Genomic DNA, 18,209 nt, shown 5'->3' with positions numbered 1-18,209 from the left:
ATCATTTAAAAATAATTTTAAATGGAATGTTAGATAAGTGTACAGATTAAGAGAATCTACAATTCAAACTGCGTACTCTGAGACACAGCATCTCTCTCTTGCCAATGTGGTACTACCATGAATTAAGGTCTCTATGTCATTATATGTTATATCACCTACAGAAGCAAGAATAATCATATAAAGGACCAGAATATCTTCTTTCTCCATTGATCAAAGACCACGTTGTCCCCAATTCACAGGTTATGTAAGTAAAGCTATTTGTTTGCAAACGGCTTTCCTTGGCAAAACAAATTAGAATCTGTTTTAGCTTTGTCAAACCAGGCGAAGAAAAACAAAAGCATAAACTCAATTCAATAAAATTTATTGAGCTCCCACGGGATGCATGAATTTAGGATCTATAATTTACATAAGTAGAAAAGTGTTACTTTAGCCCCTTAAAAAAAAAAAAGGAAATCACAACTTCTCTGTATATTTCAAGTGAATCATTTAATGTGAGTGAGGCTCAGTTTATATTATCATAAGTATTAACAGAACAAAATGGGAAAGTACAAACTTTTCCCTGTTACCAAACAAGGGTTTGATGCCAGAATCAACTAGCCTGTTGGTCTAACAATAGCTGATCAAAAAGGCTCGAAAATCTGGAAGTAAAAAATGTATTTGGAAGCACTGTCCTTTGAGGGCACATTCCCTGAGGGCAGGAAATGCTGAAAGAATTAAATGGCTCAAAAATGATAGTGAGATCAAGAAGAATTAGTCACAGCTTTGGAAAAAATAAAAGTTGAGAAGAGATGACACCAAGTGCAGCTCGATGGATACTTCTAGTTTCCCTGGAGGTGCAGTAGCACTCTGAGCTAACCAAAGGGGTACGAACTCATGCTCCTTTGAATAGAGTGGTTTTTAAGTGGTAGATTCTCCAGTGCACCAACTGTATTTTCAAGTATAATTCTAGTATTTGTACCTAGAAATACAGAAGAAAAGCAGCAGGGAGAAAGTGTCAAGTATATAGGATGTAAAGGATTTGGCAGCCCTAGAATTCCCAGTTTGCATCTTTTTCATCAGGAAAGTCACAGTCTGGCTCAGTCCAAGGTGGTGCGGGAGGCAGTGCTACTGATGGCTTTTGATACGCTGGAGGCAACAGTGAAAGGATTGTATCCTGGCTCTCTTCTTTCATCTGTCAAAGAAACTCAAAATAAGGCTGTTGGTACATAAATTCAATACATTAGCTGTTACCAAAAAACAACTTTTAAAGAAATCACTGAAAGTGTTTAAGATTGTTTTTAACCAAGTCACTAAAAATACCTTTGATTCTGGTCATCTGAAAACAGGAAGAAGTGACAGCCAAATAGAATGATTTTTATCAGAACTGTTTTGCCCTTAAGTCATTTCTAGACAATATAGAACAATAAAATGTCTCTAAATTAATCAAAATATCAACTGAGCATATAGTCACATATAATGATTTGTTTTTACTCGTTTTGCAGAATGGATGTATTTTAGAAAGTCTAACTGAACTACCCAAAAGTTTTCTTGATTTTAACTTTATTTTGTAAGAAAGCTTTTATTAAGAACCTTAACAACCAAACTGTCCCATTAAGCCAATACATGAAGTGACTTTTTAATAGTATTAAAAATATATAGACAACAGAAAAAAGATCAGCTTACCTGTTTGAAGAAAACATGGGACAATAAACTGCTTGCTGATGGCCTGAAAAATTTTTAAAAGTTATAAAAAATTAGAGCCTTATATTAGAATGTTGATTTTTAGGTGTAAAAATATAATAGAAATTAGGTTTAGAGCTACAAAACCCAATACTAAAAAATTAAGGAAAAATAATATATGTCAGAGGCCTAATTCTTAGCTTCCTTGACTAATGAGAATTCTACAGATATCCTTTAATTAGTCCATAACTCAACATTTACTGGACACTTACTAATTATATGGAGCTTATGCTAGGCATTAAGGGGCTAAAAAAAGATAAGATGCACACCTTATTTCCAAAATATTAATGATAAGGTGTAGTTATATATAATAACTTATATTATTATAATAGCAGCAACTAACATTTTGTACTGCTTGAAAATTTCTAAAATGTCTTCACATAAATGCAGTAATTAACGTCCAGAAGATTAACTGATTTTTACAAGGTGACTTGGTTAGGAAATGAAATAGCTAAAACTGGAGCCAAGTTTTCTGATTTTGAATCCTGTATTCCTCCCTTTTGCTCACTGCTTCTATTTGTTTTTAGCATTGATGCTATCTAGATTAGACTATAATTTTGGGATTAAAGATCTGAATTTGGCAGGAAGGGACTATCACAAAGCTTCTATAAAATGTAAAACATATGTTTTATGTTACTTAGAGGTGAGCAATATTACCTTTTCTCAGGATCTTGTTGCAAACAGAGCTGTACCAAGCTAAAGAAGGCAGGGGAGAAAGTTTTTGAGGATGGTGTTTGCAATCTGTCACTATTTACTGTGTGAGTTCCACTGGAGACAAGTACACTTTCTCCAATCCCAGAGTCTACACCTGACCGGGAATTCTTCATTCTGGATTCTGATTGAGGGAAAATACTGATATCCAATGGGCTATAAGGAGGACCTTTCAATTTCTGTAACAGCATCTAAAAGACAGAAAAATTTCCTTCAACCCTTATCAGGCAAAGTATGAAAACAACAACAATAAAGATCCTAAGAGTCTACAGCAGGGACTTACCAGATGTTACCTAGAACATAAGGGATCAGATGGAAGGACGGTACTTCTGGGAGTTTAGTAGCATTTACCTGAGTCCTGTGCATGTCCTGGAAAGGCACCTGCCCACTGGCCAATTCACATGCTGTGATGCCCACACTGTAGATATCTGACTTTACGTTGTATCCATGTAAATCCTGTAGAACAATGAATGTGAAGTCCTTTAGTGTAAATAACTTAAAAAGTTACATACATGTGCTTTTTTGATAAAGGATGGTGACCAATAATGGAAAAAACTTACAAGTGAGAAATCAAGCTATACCTAACATATGGTACACATTTTAAAATTCCTAACATAATAATTTCGATAAGAAAGAGGGAAAAAAGTCTTGCAGTAGTAGTGCATTCACCAATCCAAATATAAGGTCACAACTGTCCTTTAGTCAAGCTTAGAAGACACTCGAGACGCACAGACAACCCAATGCAACGGCCACACCTGACCTGTCTCAGTAGTTCTGGACTCAGCCACGGCTGCACTGCTGTGCTGAACTGTGGGAAATCAAACACAGCCCTATGTCTCTGTCCGTGCTTAACCAAACTATGCAGGTGGGACAGGCCAGAGAGGGTCACTAGGCCATCACCAGAAATGAGGATATGGCTGGCTTTAAAACTCCTAGAACAAAAAGAAACAATCCTAAATACTAGGAAATTGGCCAATGAAGAAAGAATAAAAATCTGGTCAGAACAAATTCATGTATGCTCTTGGAAATTAAATGCTCTTTATAAAGTAGCAGGACACTGCTATGAATATATGGGAAATGCTCAGGGAATTAAGGAATCCTTTCAGCTATTCAAATAGCATTAGGACAAGAAAAGATGTAACTGACAACTACATACATGTTTGAAAGTGATAATATTTTATTCAAACTTGGAAAGGAATCATGATTTATTTCACTTTTGTAGGATGCTATTGCAAAAGGAGAAGTCTAAAAAAGCAAAGAACTAATTAATACTTAAAGCATAAGGTTATAATTTAAAGTTAAATGCAGTATTATTTTAAAAAGCCTTTTATAGTATTAACACTATTTACAAAGATATGTCTCATATAAAAATTTCCTTTGTCAAATTATAAAAGAGCCTGTTTTTTATCCAAAACACTGGATTTGAAAACTAATATAGAGTTCCTAACAGACTAACTACAGTAGGATGACCAATAATCTGGTAAAATTACAATACAGTCTGTGAGAAATCCTCAGTTAACCAGAATGCTGCTAAAAAACAACAAATGTAAGAAAAAAAGCTTTATGGAGTTTGAAACAAACAATAAAAAAACAAGCTTATTTAAATGTAACTTAATTAAAAAGGAAAACAAAGTTCCAGTGTATCTTAGAAAAGCACTGTTTTTAATATTCAGCCAATTCTGCATCTACAGTTTGGTAACTAGAGAATTGATATTTAGTATGATAATCTCAAGATATACAAAATATTTAAGAAAACAGAGAAGGGTTGTTGCAATTTGTACATGATATAACGATGGCTTACAGATGAAAAACGGATAAAGGAGCTATTAGTTTAAGGAAAAAGAAAGAGCCAACTAGGACCCACTCCCTACAGCTCCCATCCCACATCAGATTGAGACGTGAGCTCCGTGAGGGCAGGCTCCAGCAGGCACTGAGCACAGCACTCGGCACAGAGGGGGGTCTGAACACGGTGCTGAATGAGCACAAAATGCAAGCTTCAACAGTACCTATGGCCCTTCCTCCCTCAGTTTCCTACCCCTCCTTTCTGATACTCAACTGCTCCCTCCTTCCTAAAAGCTCCCTAAAAGATTTCTTCCACTAAAATTCATTTTGCAAAATACAAATAAGTAAGTACCTGTGAATACAGCCATTTTGGTGCAGATAGTGCAACCCTCTCACTGCTCCAAAGAGAATGTTTCGTATTAAAGTTTCACTCATTCCTTCAGGAAAGTAAGTCCTCAAGAGCTGACTTGCTGAACCTGAAAGAAACCCCTGAAATCTTTAAATGAACAATGAAAGTGATTTTGCTTCTGGATAGCTTTTTTTAAAATGATTTTTTATTGACTGATTGATTGATTTTAGATAGAGGAAGGGAGAGAGAGAGAGAGAGAGAGAGAGAGAGAGAGAGAGAGAGAAAGAGAGAAACATCAATTTGTTGCTCCACTTATTCATGCATTCTTTGGTTGCTTCTTGTATGTGCCCTGACTGGGGATAGAACCCACAACCTTGGCATAAAGGGATGACGCTCTAACCAACTGAGCTACCTGGCCAGGGCCTATCTATGCTTTAAATGTTCTTTTCAACTATAAACACCACACACACACATACACACACACCCTTGTTACATTTCAGAATTAACCATTTTCCTATGCAAAGGAAATATTTAAAAAGACACTCAGGACCAGAAAAGAGAATTAACAATTTTTAGCATTACTGAGAAAATAAAACAAAACAAAACAAAACATACTGTGTGTATAAATATATTTTTAAATCCAGATACAATTCACAAAAGCTATCCTAAAAATCCAAGTTCTAGAATCCATTTGTTTATTCAGCACACTTACTGAACACTGTTTTGTGCCAGGTGCTGTATGAGCCCCAGGTACCCAAATGATAATACACACATAATCCTGCCGTCAGGATGCTCCAATCCAGTGAAGGAGTCAGGCATGCACACAGATGTAACTACTACTGCAAGTGAATGTAAGTTCACTGTGCAGAGAAACTGGGACGGGGATGCTGTGCATGAGCAGAAACACTCCTTCTGCCTGAAGAATAACGTAGCTCTCCACTGAGGAGGACAGAAACTGAGGGGAGAGGCAGCGAGCTCAAAGGCACGGGCTTCTTGGAGAAGCAGTGGTGGCTCACTCATCATCAGACCTATTCTTTTTTCTGAAGACTAAAATTCAACACAAACCAGAAATAAAAATATAGCATGAAATTTGGAATTGGCCATCAGATTTATAAATTAAAAGTGGTTAATCATAAATCTAAGGTCCCACTCATCATTATAATTATAGCATCCAGACTAAGCTATGAGTTATTTTATCTAGAAAGAGTTTTCTTACCATAGGCCATAAACGGAGAAATAACCCAAAGCCAGCTGCCAACAGTGAAAACAGTCCAATAAGTTGTAATATTGGGGTGCCGGAAAAAGTGGGATAGAATCACAGCTTTCTAGGATAAACACAAGAGAAAAGACATGTAAAAACAACCTTTTTTCCCTTACGATGAAGGTAACAGCAGTCGTGTCAGCTAATTCTCAGTAGAACTTATTAGCACTAACCACTGTTCTCAGTGCTGTCATGCCTTTAAATCTCGTATCCACTACACGTTGTGATATGACTTTACAGAAGAGGACACTTAGAAATGAGTTAGAAAACTTGTCCAAGAGCACATGATAAAAGAAGTGAGTGGGATATGAACTTAGTACAAACTCTTATTAACAACTAGAAGCCTGGTGCATGACATTCATGCACTGGGGGGGTGGGGGGGTGCAGTGTCCCTCAGCCTGGCCTGCGCCCTTTTGCAGCCCTAGCGGAGGCAGCTACCGCAGTTGTGCTCACCAGCTGTGAGCCGGGTTTCTGGCTGAGCAGCACTCCCCCATGGGGGCGCACTGACCACCAGGGGGCAGCTCCTGCATTGAGCGTCTGCCCTCTGGTGGTCAGTGCGCATCACCGCAACCAGTAGTTCAGCTGTTTGGTTGATTTGCATATTACCCTTTTATTATATAGGATACTGTGTTCTTAGGATAGAAACATTTTAAAAAATACATTTAAAGTGCTGGCCGGTTGGCTAAGTTGGTTAGAGCACTGTCCTGTACACCAAAAGGTTGCGGGTTCAATTCCTAATCAGGGCACATTGGATTGCAGGTTCGATCCCCAGTGGTGGTGAGTACAGGAGGCAACCGATCGAGGTTTCTCTCTCTCTCTTCTTCTCTAAAAATCAATAAAAACATATTCTCAGGTGAAAATTTTAAAAAATACATGAAGGTAAAGTATATATGAAGATAAAAGTAATTGCTAACATTATATCACAGAGAAAACCACTATTAATATTTTGGTATAGCCCTAACCGGTTTGGCTCAGTGGATAGAGTTACCAAAGTTTGAATATATTTGTTCTTTCATGGATCTGCCTTCCAAGTATTCTTTCTAATTCTGTAATTGCATATTTATTAGAAGAAAGAAATCTACTTTTCTCTAACAGAAAGGCCTGTTAATTTGGGGGTGGGGGAATTCTTCCAGGTGTAACTCCTTGGATAGACAGTACTTTAAATGTATTATTTCCTGGTGGTGTCACCTGTAAAGCTCTCAGGCGTTCTTCAGTGCAGTTGTCCAGATTTGTGATTTTGATAGTCACCAGGGTTCCTGTGGGAGTGTGCCGGGCAAGATGGACGGAAGTCAGGTTGTCAAAGCCTCTTCCTGCAATCAGACATAAAACTTGTGTTAGCAACCAAAGAAGGAAAAAACTGATAATCTGAACGTCATTAAAAACTTCAACTCTTCAAGAAAATGAAAAGGCAAGCCACTGTCTGACAGTATTAATAATACTTTTAACTGACAAGATTTACATCCAGAGTATATAAATCACTCTTACAACTCTATAATAATCAAACAAAAACTCATTAAAAATAGGCAGAAGATTAAATAGGCAATCCATAAAAGAAGCTATAGGAATGGCCAATAAGCACATAAAAAGATGTTCAAGAGAGAGAAATGCAAATTAAAACCACAACAATATGGCATTACATACCTATTATAATCCTAAAATTGTGACTTGATAAACAAATTGTGACACAGTCAAACAATGGAATGCTGCTCAGTAGTCCCTACAGCCACTTCCAGTCCCTTACAACCACTATGTGATTTTTGTCATGAAATGGTATCATAAAGAATGGAGTCTTTTGTGCTTGGCTTCGTTTGCTTAGCAGACCACTTTGTAGGCTTCAGTAGCTAATTTCTTTTTACTACTGAGTAATAATTCAACCTATGAATATACTACAATTTATTTATCCATTTACAAGCTGACAGATCACTTGGGTTGTTTTCAGTGTTTGGAGACTATGAATCAAGCTGTCCAAAACATCCTTTAGGTAGACATGTTTTCATTTCTGCTTGCAAATACCTGTGACTGGAACTGCGGGGCCATGGGTTCACCTTATGAGAAGGAGCCAACCTCTCTGAGCGCGGCTGAACCAGTCTGTGTTCCCCAAAGCTGCAGGTGCTTGACATGCTCGCCAGCATTTGGTGTCAGTGTTTAAATTTTTAAACACCTAGAGTGGCACCTATTAATAGGCACTTAACATTAGTTCCAAACATTGTGATTGGACTAACTAGGGGTCTGTAAATCTCCAAATTCTGTTACTTTTATCTTTAAAAAGACATTAATCTCGAATTCATCCCCTTGGCTCAAGTCCTGTCCTCTTTCCGGGACAGCTGCAGGGGCTTCCTCACTGTGCCCTATCTCCTCACCCAGGGCACGTGGCAGAATCTCTGAGGGACTACTTCCAGAGCCTAAGCCTACCTTCAGTCGCCAGCAATTCTGAGTGAGTAAGTCTGTGATGGGATACAGGCACTGCACTTTTTACAAAGACTCGGGTGGAGAGGATACTTCCTCAGCACTAATCTACATCTTCCAGACTTCTGCATGGAATTGCTGCCCGTTGTCTTTCTAAATCCAGCATTTTATCAACAGAAAGGTACTGAAAGCTGAGACTTCGCAGTCAGAAGGTTTGCTTTCAAATCACTCGCTGTATGGCTGTTAAATTAATCTCAGAGCCTCAGAATTCTTACCTGCAAAATGGGAGTGGTAGAGGGGTCAAATGAAAAACACGTATCAAATGTTCAGTATAATGCCTTGTAGATGCTAATATTAGCATCATCATGTTCCACAATGTCTTTCTAGCACAGAGAGAATAAATTCCAAATTCCGGCCTTAAATCCTTTGAGTAATAAAGTGGGTCAGTTGTGGGGGCGGAGAGTCTGAACCTCTAAATACACAATGTGTTCCCAGCCTCCCAGATTTCTCTCCTGCCCTACCGCTGCCTACACGCCCCTCCTCCCACTTCTAGGCAACCATGTGGCAGGCCCTTTCTAACCATCACTGAAGTAAGTACTTTTTATCTTGTTTTAATTGACACCATCCGAACCTCCTTCCTAAGGGCATTTCTACCAGTGCTATTTTAGAAAAGGGCAGATCCTTATTCTCCTTGTCTCCTTGACCCTGGCACGGGAATGTCAGCGACCTAAGCGTGGCCAACTGGAGGATGGAGTGAGTGACATAAAGAAGCGGCAGTCAGAACTCGCTGCGTGGGATCCACCGTCTGGTGGTGGAAGTACCCTCCGAGGTAGTACACGACCGAGGCTGCTCCATGCCATGGCCCTGGCTGTGGTTCTAGGCTGAGCTTCTCTTGGCTTCTTCCAAGCCTAATTATTTCTCTAGTCAATAATTCTGTGTTAGCAACATTGTTTAAAAATTTTCTCTTTTGCTTGTTAGGATTGTTTTCTGTTGTTTGTAACCAACGCTCTGACTGGAACATCTGGCAACCCTTTCCTCATTCTCAGGACCCAGCTCTTTCTGCTTTTTCTTGACTCCCAGATGGATGGTGGGATGCTCCATCTTCTCTGTTCCCTTGCACCTCGCACACCTCTACTACAGCTCCCTCTAGTGGCTAAAACAAAGCCATCTATGTGTTCATCTTCCCAGAGAATGAACTCCTCAGGTGCATTACCAGGCTTTATATCCCAGCATCTAACAGCACCTGCAGTGCTTCATGTTTCTGAATATTCAGAGGAAATGTTTCACGTGTGTAAGGCTATAGATAATGACCCATCCTGTTCCAGACAGGTTACCACAACAGATGGGATTTTAGGTAAATTTTTAAGTTAAAAGAAATTTGGTTAAAGGACTATGACTAAAAAGATCTTTTTTCTCATCAATTTCATTTCTAACAATGAAGGATCGATTATGTGAAATCCATGATTATTACCTATTTCCACTTGGAGTTCATAGTGAGAAGCGTTGGTGGAACAGACCGCTTCACTGAGTCTAGCAGATGGAGACAACCAGGGAAGGGTTGGCTTATCAACCTGCATGGTTTTAGAAAGATGAAAACAAAATATGGTTAGACTCTTTTGGTCCCCCAATTTGATCCGCTACCTCAATATAAAATGCAGACGTTGTATTTTCAAACACACAGTGCTCATTAGGGAAGGCACACTGAAAGGTGACTTAGGACACCGGTTCAAGATCTACAATTGCTAATAATTGATGCTAGTTAGAAAGCTATCAGCTGATAAAGGCGAGAGGGCAGGAAAAACAGATTTATAGGTAGCAGAATACTTTCCAGCACAATTTCAAGCAAGCATTTTTAGGAGTTCTTAAGAATAGTTCATTCTTCAAGGCAGTAATAAATAAATATGTCAAAGGAAGAGATGCAGGGGCCTGCGAGGAAGGATTCTCTGCTTGTGCTACTGCTTCAAGGAATCGCGAGTTTTATCCATGACACATACAGATACATGCTCAGCTAGTGGAGGTGCTAACGTCAAGAAACAATTTCCACGCTCTAGTCTGTTAAACTGCCGAAGATGTTCTTCACAAGATGAAATGAATCAGAAGGGAGATAAATAAATCAATGTCAAGAAATGGGAGACCACAGTACAGACGCCCGAGGTAATGAACATGAACCTATGAGTGTCTCACAGGGCGCTCGGGAGCCGGAGTCTGGTCTGCACCGTTCCAGTGGCAGTGAAACATGCACGCAGGAGGAAGAGGAGGCCAACAACTTGGTGTCATACGATAGCTAGGAGGCTCTCCCAGAGGACACCAGCACTCCAAAGACACTCGGGCGCCTTACAGGCACCAGCAGGCGCCAGAATCTTATTACTGCCTCCAAGGTAAAGAGAAGGAAGAAGGGCGTTAGAAATCATATTACTATGTGCTAAGATTGTGCTAATTACTTTTTATAGCCTTAACTCAACATGTTCCCTAAAGTTTTAAGAGAGCAGAAAAAGATAAGCTCCTGGCTAAAGATGAATGAAAGTGAATATTGTTAAAAGAGGGATGAAAGATTGTAAAAAGAAATTCCACTATACAATTGGAAACAATCCCAATGAAAAAAAGAGAAATAAATCAATTTAATTTCTTTAGGACAGGTAGTCTTCAAACAAACTGAGATCTAAAGAACACACGTAAGAGACAGAAAGAAGAGCATATAACAATTTTAAAAAAATTTAAGTGCCAACCTGAAGCCTGTCAGGGAGGCGAGAACACAGAATGAACTGAGGCTTACAGTTCACTGCCTGGAAAAAATGGCATAGGTGGTCATGTGTGATGGATTGAAGTCAGACTGATCAACCTGTACTTTGCTTCCATCTTCTCCATTAGGGAAATAGTCTTCTTTAAACTAGAAGGCACATACGTTGTAAATAACTAGCTCAAGCCTAAAACAGGTTATTTTATTTAATTTAGTTATATATACTCTAGAGGCCCGATGCACAAAATTTGTGCAAGAGTAGGCCTTCCTTCCCCCGGCTTCCAGCACCAGCTTCCCTCTGGCACCTGGACCTGGGCTTCCCTCGCTGCCCTGGCTTCATCTGGAAGGTGATCTGGTCTAATTAGCATATTATGCTTTTATTATTAAAGATAAAACAAAAATCTATAAACAAAAACAAAATTATATATATATGGTACTAAGAGTTGTCAAGGTCACAGAGACAGAAAGTAGAATGGTTGCCAGGGGAAGGGGAGGGAGAGGGAACGGAGTTGCTGTTCAATGGGTAGAGATGTTCCGTTTTACAAGATGGAGAGTTATGGAGACAAACAGTGGTGATGGTTGCACAACATTATGCATGTGCTTGATACCAATGAACTGTACACACTTACAAATAGTTACTATGGTACATTTTCTGTGACATGTACTTTAGCACATACCAAAAAAAGGTAGCACGTGTGGACGTTTACTGAGTTCTAGGCCTGTTTCTTGGCAACAGCAAGGAGATAACAACAGATACTTTACTCTCTGAATATTACCTCAACCTGAAGGTAATATTTGAATAAAAGCAAGGATTAGACACTACATCCTACTGTACAAAAGGACAGGTAACTAGAAGACTTTAGAGTATTAGTGAGCAAAAAGTGAAATGACAAAAATGAAGATAAAATCGGGATAAATGTACAAACAGGATTAAATGGGATTATCTTATTTTGTAGGAAATAAGCCATTTGCAAAGCAGGTTCCATTTTCTAGTGAGAAATATTCATTCCTAAGCATGTTTCTTTAAATTATTTACATCGGGCATTGCCCAGGAGAGATAAAGGTGAAAAAGACAGGATGCCTATTTTATGGGGATCATGTTATCGTTGGAAGAGACGTATACAACAATCATTGTGAGACAATGAATAAATGCCATTTTATAGGAATGTCTAACATATGTTGGAGCATAATAAATAAAAGGTACAAGAAGAAAAGCTTCAAGATGTGATATTTGGGCCAACTCTTTATGAATGAGGAGAAATTTTAGAGGCAGAAAATGGAGACTATTTCAAACAGGAAGAAGAGTATATGCTAAGACTCAAAAATTAAAGTTATTCCATACCACTAAGATCCTTATACCATGCTAACAAGTTTAGGCCTTCCCCCTTCACCCACGTGGAAAACCTCTATTAATATCCTAAGACTCTTAGTAAAATCTCCTGTCCTTCACTCATTAGCTGATTCTCTAGTGGATACTATGGAGCACAGCCAGATTTGCTTTCAGAATGGAGGTGCTAATCTCCCCAACTAGGACCACTGAGTCTTGTACAGGGAATTGTCCTCTTCAGAAAGAAGCCACCCTGCCCACAGTTAGCCACTTCCCTGGGGTCCGTTTGTATCCAACACTGGTGGGTACAGGAGTACAAATGCCCAGAGCCCTTGGACAACTAGGACATTTAGGTAGAGCCATGCCAGCTCCGGGGATGCTCATGGGAACGGCTAAGGCCTCTCTTCAGACTTCTTAGGTACCAACAACACTGCCTCCTCCATCTCTCACAGTGCTGGTCTAGAAAGAACTTCCCAATAATTTTCCTGCATGAAAAAGAAAAGGTTTAGGCTTTATCCCATAGGCTTTGGGGAACCAATGAAGTCTTAAAGCTGGAAAGTGACACAGGAGGCCTGTATTGGTAACAGTGCTGAATCCTGATGTGATGAGAGGTGGGAATACGCATGCCTAGGAAACTAGAGGCAATGAGTCTTCCGGTAATCGTCCAGGTGAGAGATGATGAACGTGAGTAGCAGCAGTTAGTGATCAGGTGAAGGAGGGCATGGACTCAAGGGTATTTCAGATATAGAATCACAAGACTTGGTGTATAACTACATGTGGGAGCAGAGGTAGAGGCAGTGTGAGGATAATTCCAGTTTCTGGCCAGGATGATCTAGTAGATGGGTTTCTTATTAGCCAGAGCAGGAAACACAATGTGTTGCTGAGTCTGAGAGAAAATTAAGGTTTTACCCAAACTGCATAAAAATGTCTTCAAAAACCCTAACATAAGGTAGTCTACAGACACCCCTGTGCACAAGAAAGAGCGAGAGTTGTAGGTAAAAATGTGAAAATCATCAGTTCTGCTTGATGCCAGAGTCCCCTCCTGACCTGAGGAAGCTCCAGGATAATCTGAAATCTGAGCAACGGAGCCTTAGAATAAGTGAATGCTCAAGGAGCGATGGTTTAGACAGAGGAGAAGAGGCCAGTGATAGACCACTGGAGAATAGCAAAGACACGGTGAAGGAGAAGAGATGCTGGAGAACCAGGACTGAGTGGTATTACAGAAGGCAGAGAAAGAGTATTAATTGTACTCAATCATTTCTTACCAAGTTCTGATGGATACTGGTTTCAGACTGTTTTTCAGGTCTGAGTGATTCAACTTGTGTTCGTGAAGTGCAGAAACAATCCTGGAAATTCAGAAATTAAATAAGTGAAAAAAGCCCCACAAAATAAGCAGGGGTGACATGTGGATACAAGGTCTAGTGATGGAGTGAGGGACAGAGAGAAAGGGTGGCACGCAGGGACCTGGAATTGAAGCCAGGACTCATACTGTGGGGGCACAGTCTGCGAGAGGACAGAGAAGCAGCTGTGTGTGAAGACTAATTCCTTCTGTTATAATGCTACTTGGCATATCTCTGATCCTTGTCCTCTCTCTGGAGGTCATAGTATCAATTCATTTTTACAGCTGGTATTGATATTGAACTCTTCTATCACCTGCAGTTTTCTTCCGAATATTTAGCTAAAGATTATTCTGCTCTACCCACTATTATCATTTTTATTTTGATCCTCAGATTTGCTTTGGAAAATGAAGTAGGTATCTCACCTTAATGAATTTTCCAGATATATAAAGCTCCCCCTTTTAAGTGGAAAAGCTGTACTTTAAACAAAAGTAATGCAGTCAGTATTTTCTATATGACTAACACTCTCCTCCCTTCATAGTTCTGCCTCTTACACTTGGCAGATGAAGGTGTTGATTAGCAGATACGAGTTTGAGCCCGGGCTCTAATTTTTCGCAATCTTGGGCCAAACCCAAAATGAGGATTATACCACCTGCCCAGCCAGTCAACCACAACTTGGAAGACTGGAAGAGACACAATGTAGGAGAGTTTTCTGTAAACTATACATCCTCACATAAGTGCACCCATCACTTTTTAAAAGATCACTGCTTTAATAATTCAAATATTCAAGTATTGTATTGTATTCTATATAAAACAAGATGAAAGTCATAAAACTACTTAATCTAAAGTAGATACCAATACCTAAAGTATATTAGATGTGGATCTAATATTAACAGAAAAAAAGTATTTATACATCATATTATACATTGACCCCAACTGCTCTTTGTCTTGTTAAATCGAGGGGCTTATTTAAATATTACTTTGCTTGCCTTTAGTCGGAAATTTTTAAGATATTTTTGAAAGATTTAAAGGATAAGACATAGCTAACTGGATGAGAGAGGCATATCCAAGTAGAGCATATGTATGAGAAAAAGTGGGTATGGGTCAAAAGAACAGAATAATGAGTATATCAGAAAAGTATAGGAGAAACTCTTGTTTGAAGAAACAAAAACTCGAGAATTTAACTCATTTCTTAAGACCCGAAGTCATTCAGGTCAAAATAACATCTCAGAGTAAAGAATATCTCATGAGAATATGCCTTTTGTTATGGCTCTGCATTAACATCTAACTACTCTGATGGCACAAAATCAGATCCATGTTAACAAGAACTTACCAGAAAAGACATTGAATCGCTTTATTTCACAGAAAGTGACAAAAATCCATCTATTGCAGAGAAGATTATTGCTTTATCTTCAAGATGCAGAAATATCCTACTATAAAAACAAAAGGAAAATAATTTAGACTTACATATAAGCTTCTTGAAGAACTAGTTATCATAAACCCACACAATATTTAGGCAGCTACTCTTTGACACAAGGACCAGAGACAGTCCTGGAAAGTGTCTTTAAAGAGCATTTCTGTTTACTGAACACTATTTGGGCCTTGACATCACAACAGAAAGGCAGAGTGGAGGTTCAAAGCCTCAATATACCTGCATCTCTCCTTCCCTATCCTTTCTGTACTTTGTAAAAGAGCCCTAGCAAATGTGAAAACAATATAGAAAAACAATGTTGAGCCCACTTTTGATATAAATGGTGTTGCAAGAATTCAATGATTGCACTCTAAATAAATTTTGAGGCTACCTTTTCAATCATTTGGGTTTCCTACCCAGCAAATTTGGAAAGAATCAGGATTAGTAACAAACTAAGAATTAATATTTTCTTGTTGCTACATTTAAAATAAAAGACTTTTTTTCAGTTTTCATGTAAAATAACTTTTTTGTAGGTTGAATATTTTTTACTTTATTTTGAGTTCTCAGTTCTATTCTTGGAACTTATTTATAGACATGAAAAATATGCAGATTATTATAGAAGTCATTACTGTCCATTTTCAGTAATAGAGTTTAAGCTCAATAGTTTATGAAGACTCTGCAACAGATTCAGAGATTTAAAATAGTAACTTCTACAGATTCAAGGAGCTATAAAAGCACCACCAAAAGTTTCCAGATCTTTCCTAATAGAAAGGGTGGTAATTTTCTAAACTTGCTAGTGCTTTGGTGTTTCCTTATAACTAATCAATGTCTTTACTTTCATGTAAATTGTGCTTCATTATTTAATTTTAATGAAGTTCTCAAGTTTGATGAAGGCATCTGCAAATATCTGAGCAAAATGAGAACGAAAAGGAGATGTTGTAAACCATAAATATTACAGAGTGGAACCCAATTTTATTGCTAAGGAAAAATATGTATTTGTTCAGGATGGTCACTACACACCAAAGGTAAAGAACGTGAGGAAGAAGAACCTGAAAGCATGATTATTTTGTCTCCTGTCATTCACTGTATCAATGTAAGGCACTAGGAGTTGCTGTTACAAAAGGAGGAATGCAATGCCTGCCCTGCCCACCTGCCAGGGTGATTGAAATCAAGTGAGATACTTCATCTGAAAGTACCCATAACCACCAAACACTGTATCCATATAAGAGCCTGAGAGGATGCTCTGAAAGGCACACTCAAATATACCAGCACAAAATGGTATGGCTCATTTGGGTAGTGAGTTGGCAATATTTTGGTAAACATGAAAATGTTCATACCTTTTGGCCCAGTATAATTCTCACTTCCAGTAATCTATTATAAGGAAATATGCAAGCAAATGAAGAAACCACATATACATAGAAAGCCATTTTACTGTTATGTGAAACAGCCAAGTAGTCATTTCACAGGTGTTTCATAATCGGCTACTATGGATTGGGCACTGTGCTGGGCACTGGGGTACTCACTGGTGACGGGGCAGGTAAGGCTCTGACCACCTGCAACTTACCTTCCCACAGGCAGAAAGACTAGGGATGTCTCAATGAACTGAATTTTCTGGTTATTACGATTCTGTTTTCTGCTTGTTCCACTTAATATCAGTAAGTTCTTTCTTAACAACAAGAACAACCACAAAGCTTTAAACTTCATTACCTTACCTATTTTTTGGAAAAACTCAGAAGAAACAGGCACCAGGTGTGAGAACTGTTAGTACTAAACCATGGGGTGGTTTAATCCCAGAGGATTTTGCTTAGGCTACACCAGTCTAATAAGAGATAATTTTACAAGACATTTTGAGGTCAAGGCAGCAGCTGCACCTACTAAGGGGCGGGGAAGTGTGTGTGTTGGAGATTTGCTGTCTTATTTTTCTCTACATGTTCTTTCACTAGGTATGAACATAAGTACTTTAAAAATGTTCATATTTCAGACCTAATTTTCTAAATGTATTCACAAGTACATTAGTGTGGCCCCTTGCACCTGTATCTGGAAAGCTAATTAGGATAAAGCTTTATACATAATTTAAAGTTGTCCTATAATAGACTGGTATTCCGAAGGTTTGAATCTGAAAGGGTGCCACTTTCTGTGAAAATCAGGAGCTGTGTCTATTTACAGAACTCCAACAGTCCATTGTTATAGGGAGTGCAAACCAAAATAAAATAAAAAACAAACCCTTATTTAAATCTCTGCTGAGCTTTTAAATTACTGTAATTTTCAAAGTGATCTTGGAAACCTATAATATCCATAATATCTTAAAAATTATAGCAACGCACAACTCAGTATAATTTTCCAAATTAGTATCGTGACTCATGCTCTCAGAAGACATTTCCTGAAGGCCTACTGTGTGCTCTGTGCTAGGCAGGCGCTGTGTCCCAAATCCTGATGGAGTTTTCAGGGGGAAGGGTACCCGACACAACAAACCCACGAAGGCAAACACAACGCTGAACTTCAATGCTGAGGGCAAAAACGACGCCGGGCATTTCATTTGCTTTTGTAAAAAGTTCCTTCCCAGACCTGCTTTTGGGGGGGCGGGGGGGGGGGAGTGGTGGGACTTGGTTGGTAGCGATCCCGAAGGAGGCACACAGAGCCCGGGCCAGGGGGTGTCTTCGGCCGGAAACTTCCCCAGGCCCCGAGCGGCTAAAGGTGAGAGCTGCGGGCACAGCGCCGCGGAGCTCGGACCTCGCGCACCTGGCGCCGCCAACCCCACGGGCGCCGCCTCCCCCGCACGCAGGTGCCTCGGCCACGGCGCGGCCGGGGGCGCGGGCAGAGCCGGGCAGGGCCGCGCTCGAGGCCGGCGGCCAGGTCCAGCCTCGGGCTCTGCGCGGCGTGCGTGGACCTACCGCCCTCCTCCCCGCCCCCTCCCGGACCCGGCCTCCCACGTTACCCGGAGGCGATCACGGCCAGGACTCTTTCTCAGGCGGCCAGCGGTGCGGGGCCTGGGCGGCGTGGGAGCCCGGTCCGCCCAGTGGCAAGGCGAGCGCGCGAGGCCCGCTCCCAGCGCGGGCCGCGGGGAGTAGAAGGCCGGCGCGACCCGGACCGGGGCGGTCCGCGGGGAACTCTGCCCCAGTCCCGGGCTCTCGGTCGGGACGGAATTCGCCCCACCCCGACCCGGGTTGCC

General features: G+C 40.0%; 1 protein-coding gene across 1 annotated transcript; it reads right to left on the bottom strand.

Annotated features, from left to right (window-relative positions):
• Nucleotides 1-371: 371 nt before the first annotated feature.
• STRADB (STE20 related adaptor beta) lies at nucleotides 372-18,180 on the bottom strand. Its single transcript, XM_079781942.1, has 12 exons — nucleotides 17,976-18,180; nucleotides 14,963-15,062; nucleotides 13,558-13,638; nucleotides 9,700-9,799; nucleotides 7,011-7,132; nucleotides 5,778-5,886; nucleotides 4,565-4,688; nucleotides 3,191-3,362; nucleotides 2,782-2,886; nucleotides 2,377-2,621; nucleotides 1,663-1,705; nucleotides 372-1,171 (listed from the first exon to the last, which is right to left on the bottom strand). Exons 2-12 carry the CDS (start codon nucleotides 14,972-14,974, stop codon nucleotides 1,028-1,030), a joined length of 1,257 nt encoding a protein of 418 aa, XP_079638068.1. The 5' UTR covers nucleotides 14,975-15,062; nucleotides 17,976-18,180; the 3' UTR covers nucleotides 372-1,027.
• Between the last annotated feature and the right edge of the window lie 29 nt (nucleotides 18,181-18,209).

This window comes from Cnephaeus nilssonii, assembly GCF_951640355.1.
Source record: "Cnephaeus nilssonii genome assembly, chromosome: 10".
In the NCBI taxonomy this organism is placed as follows: Eukaryota; Metazoa; Chordata; class Mammalia; order Chiroptera; family Vespertilionidae; genus Cnephaeus; species Cnephaeus nilssonii.
This window is presented reverse-complemented; position numbering and strand designations above follow the sequence as displayed.

Coding starts and splice junctions, on each gene's coding strand:
- STRADB (XM_079781942.1), bottom strand. Junction 5,887..7,010: donor AACGCCTGAGAGCTTTACAG/GTGACACCACCA, acceptor TGTTTATCCTAG/AAAGCTGTGATTCTATCCCA. Junction 1,706..2,376: donor CAACAAGATCCTGAGAAAAG/GTAATATTGCTC, acceptor AAAATTTTTCAG/GCCATCAGCAAGCAGTTTAT.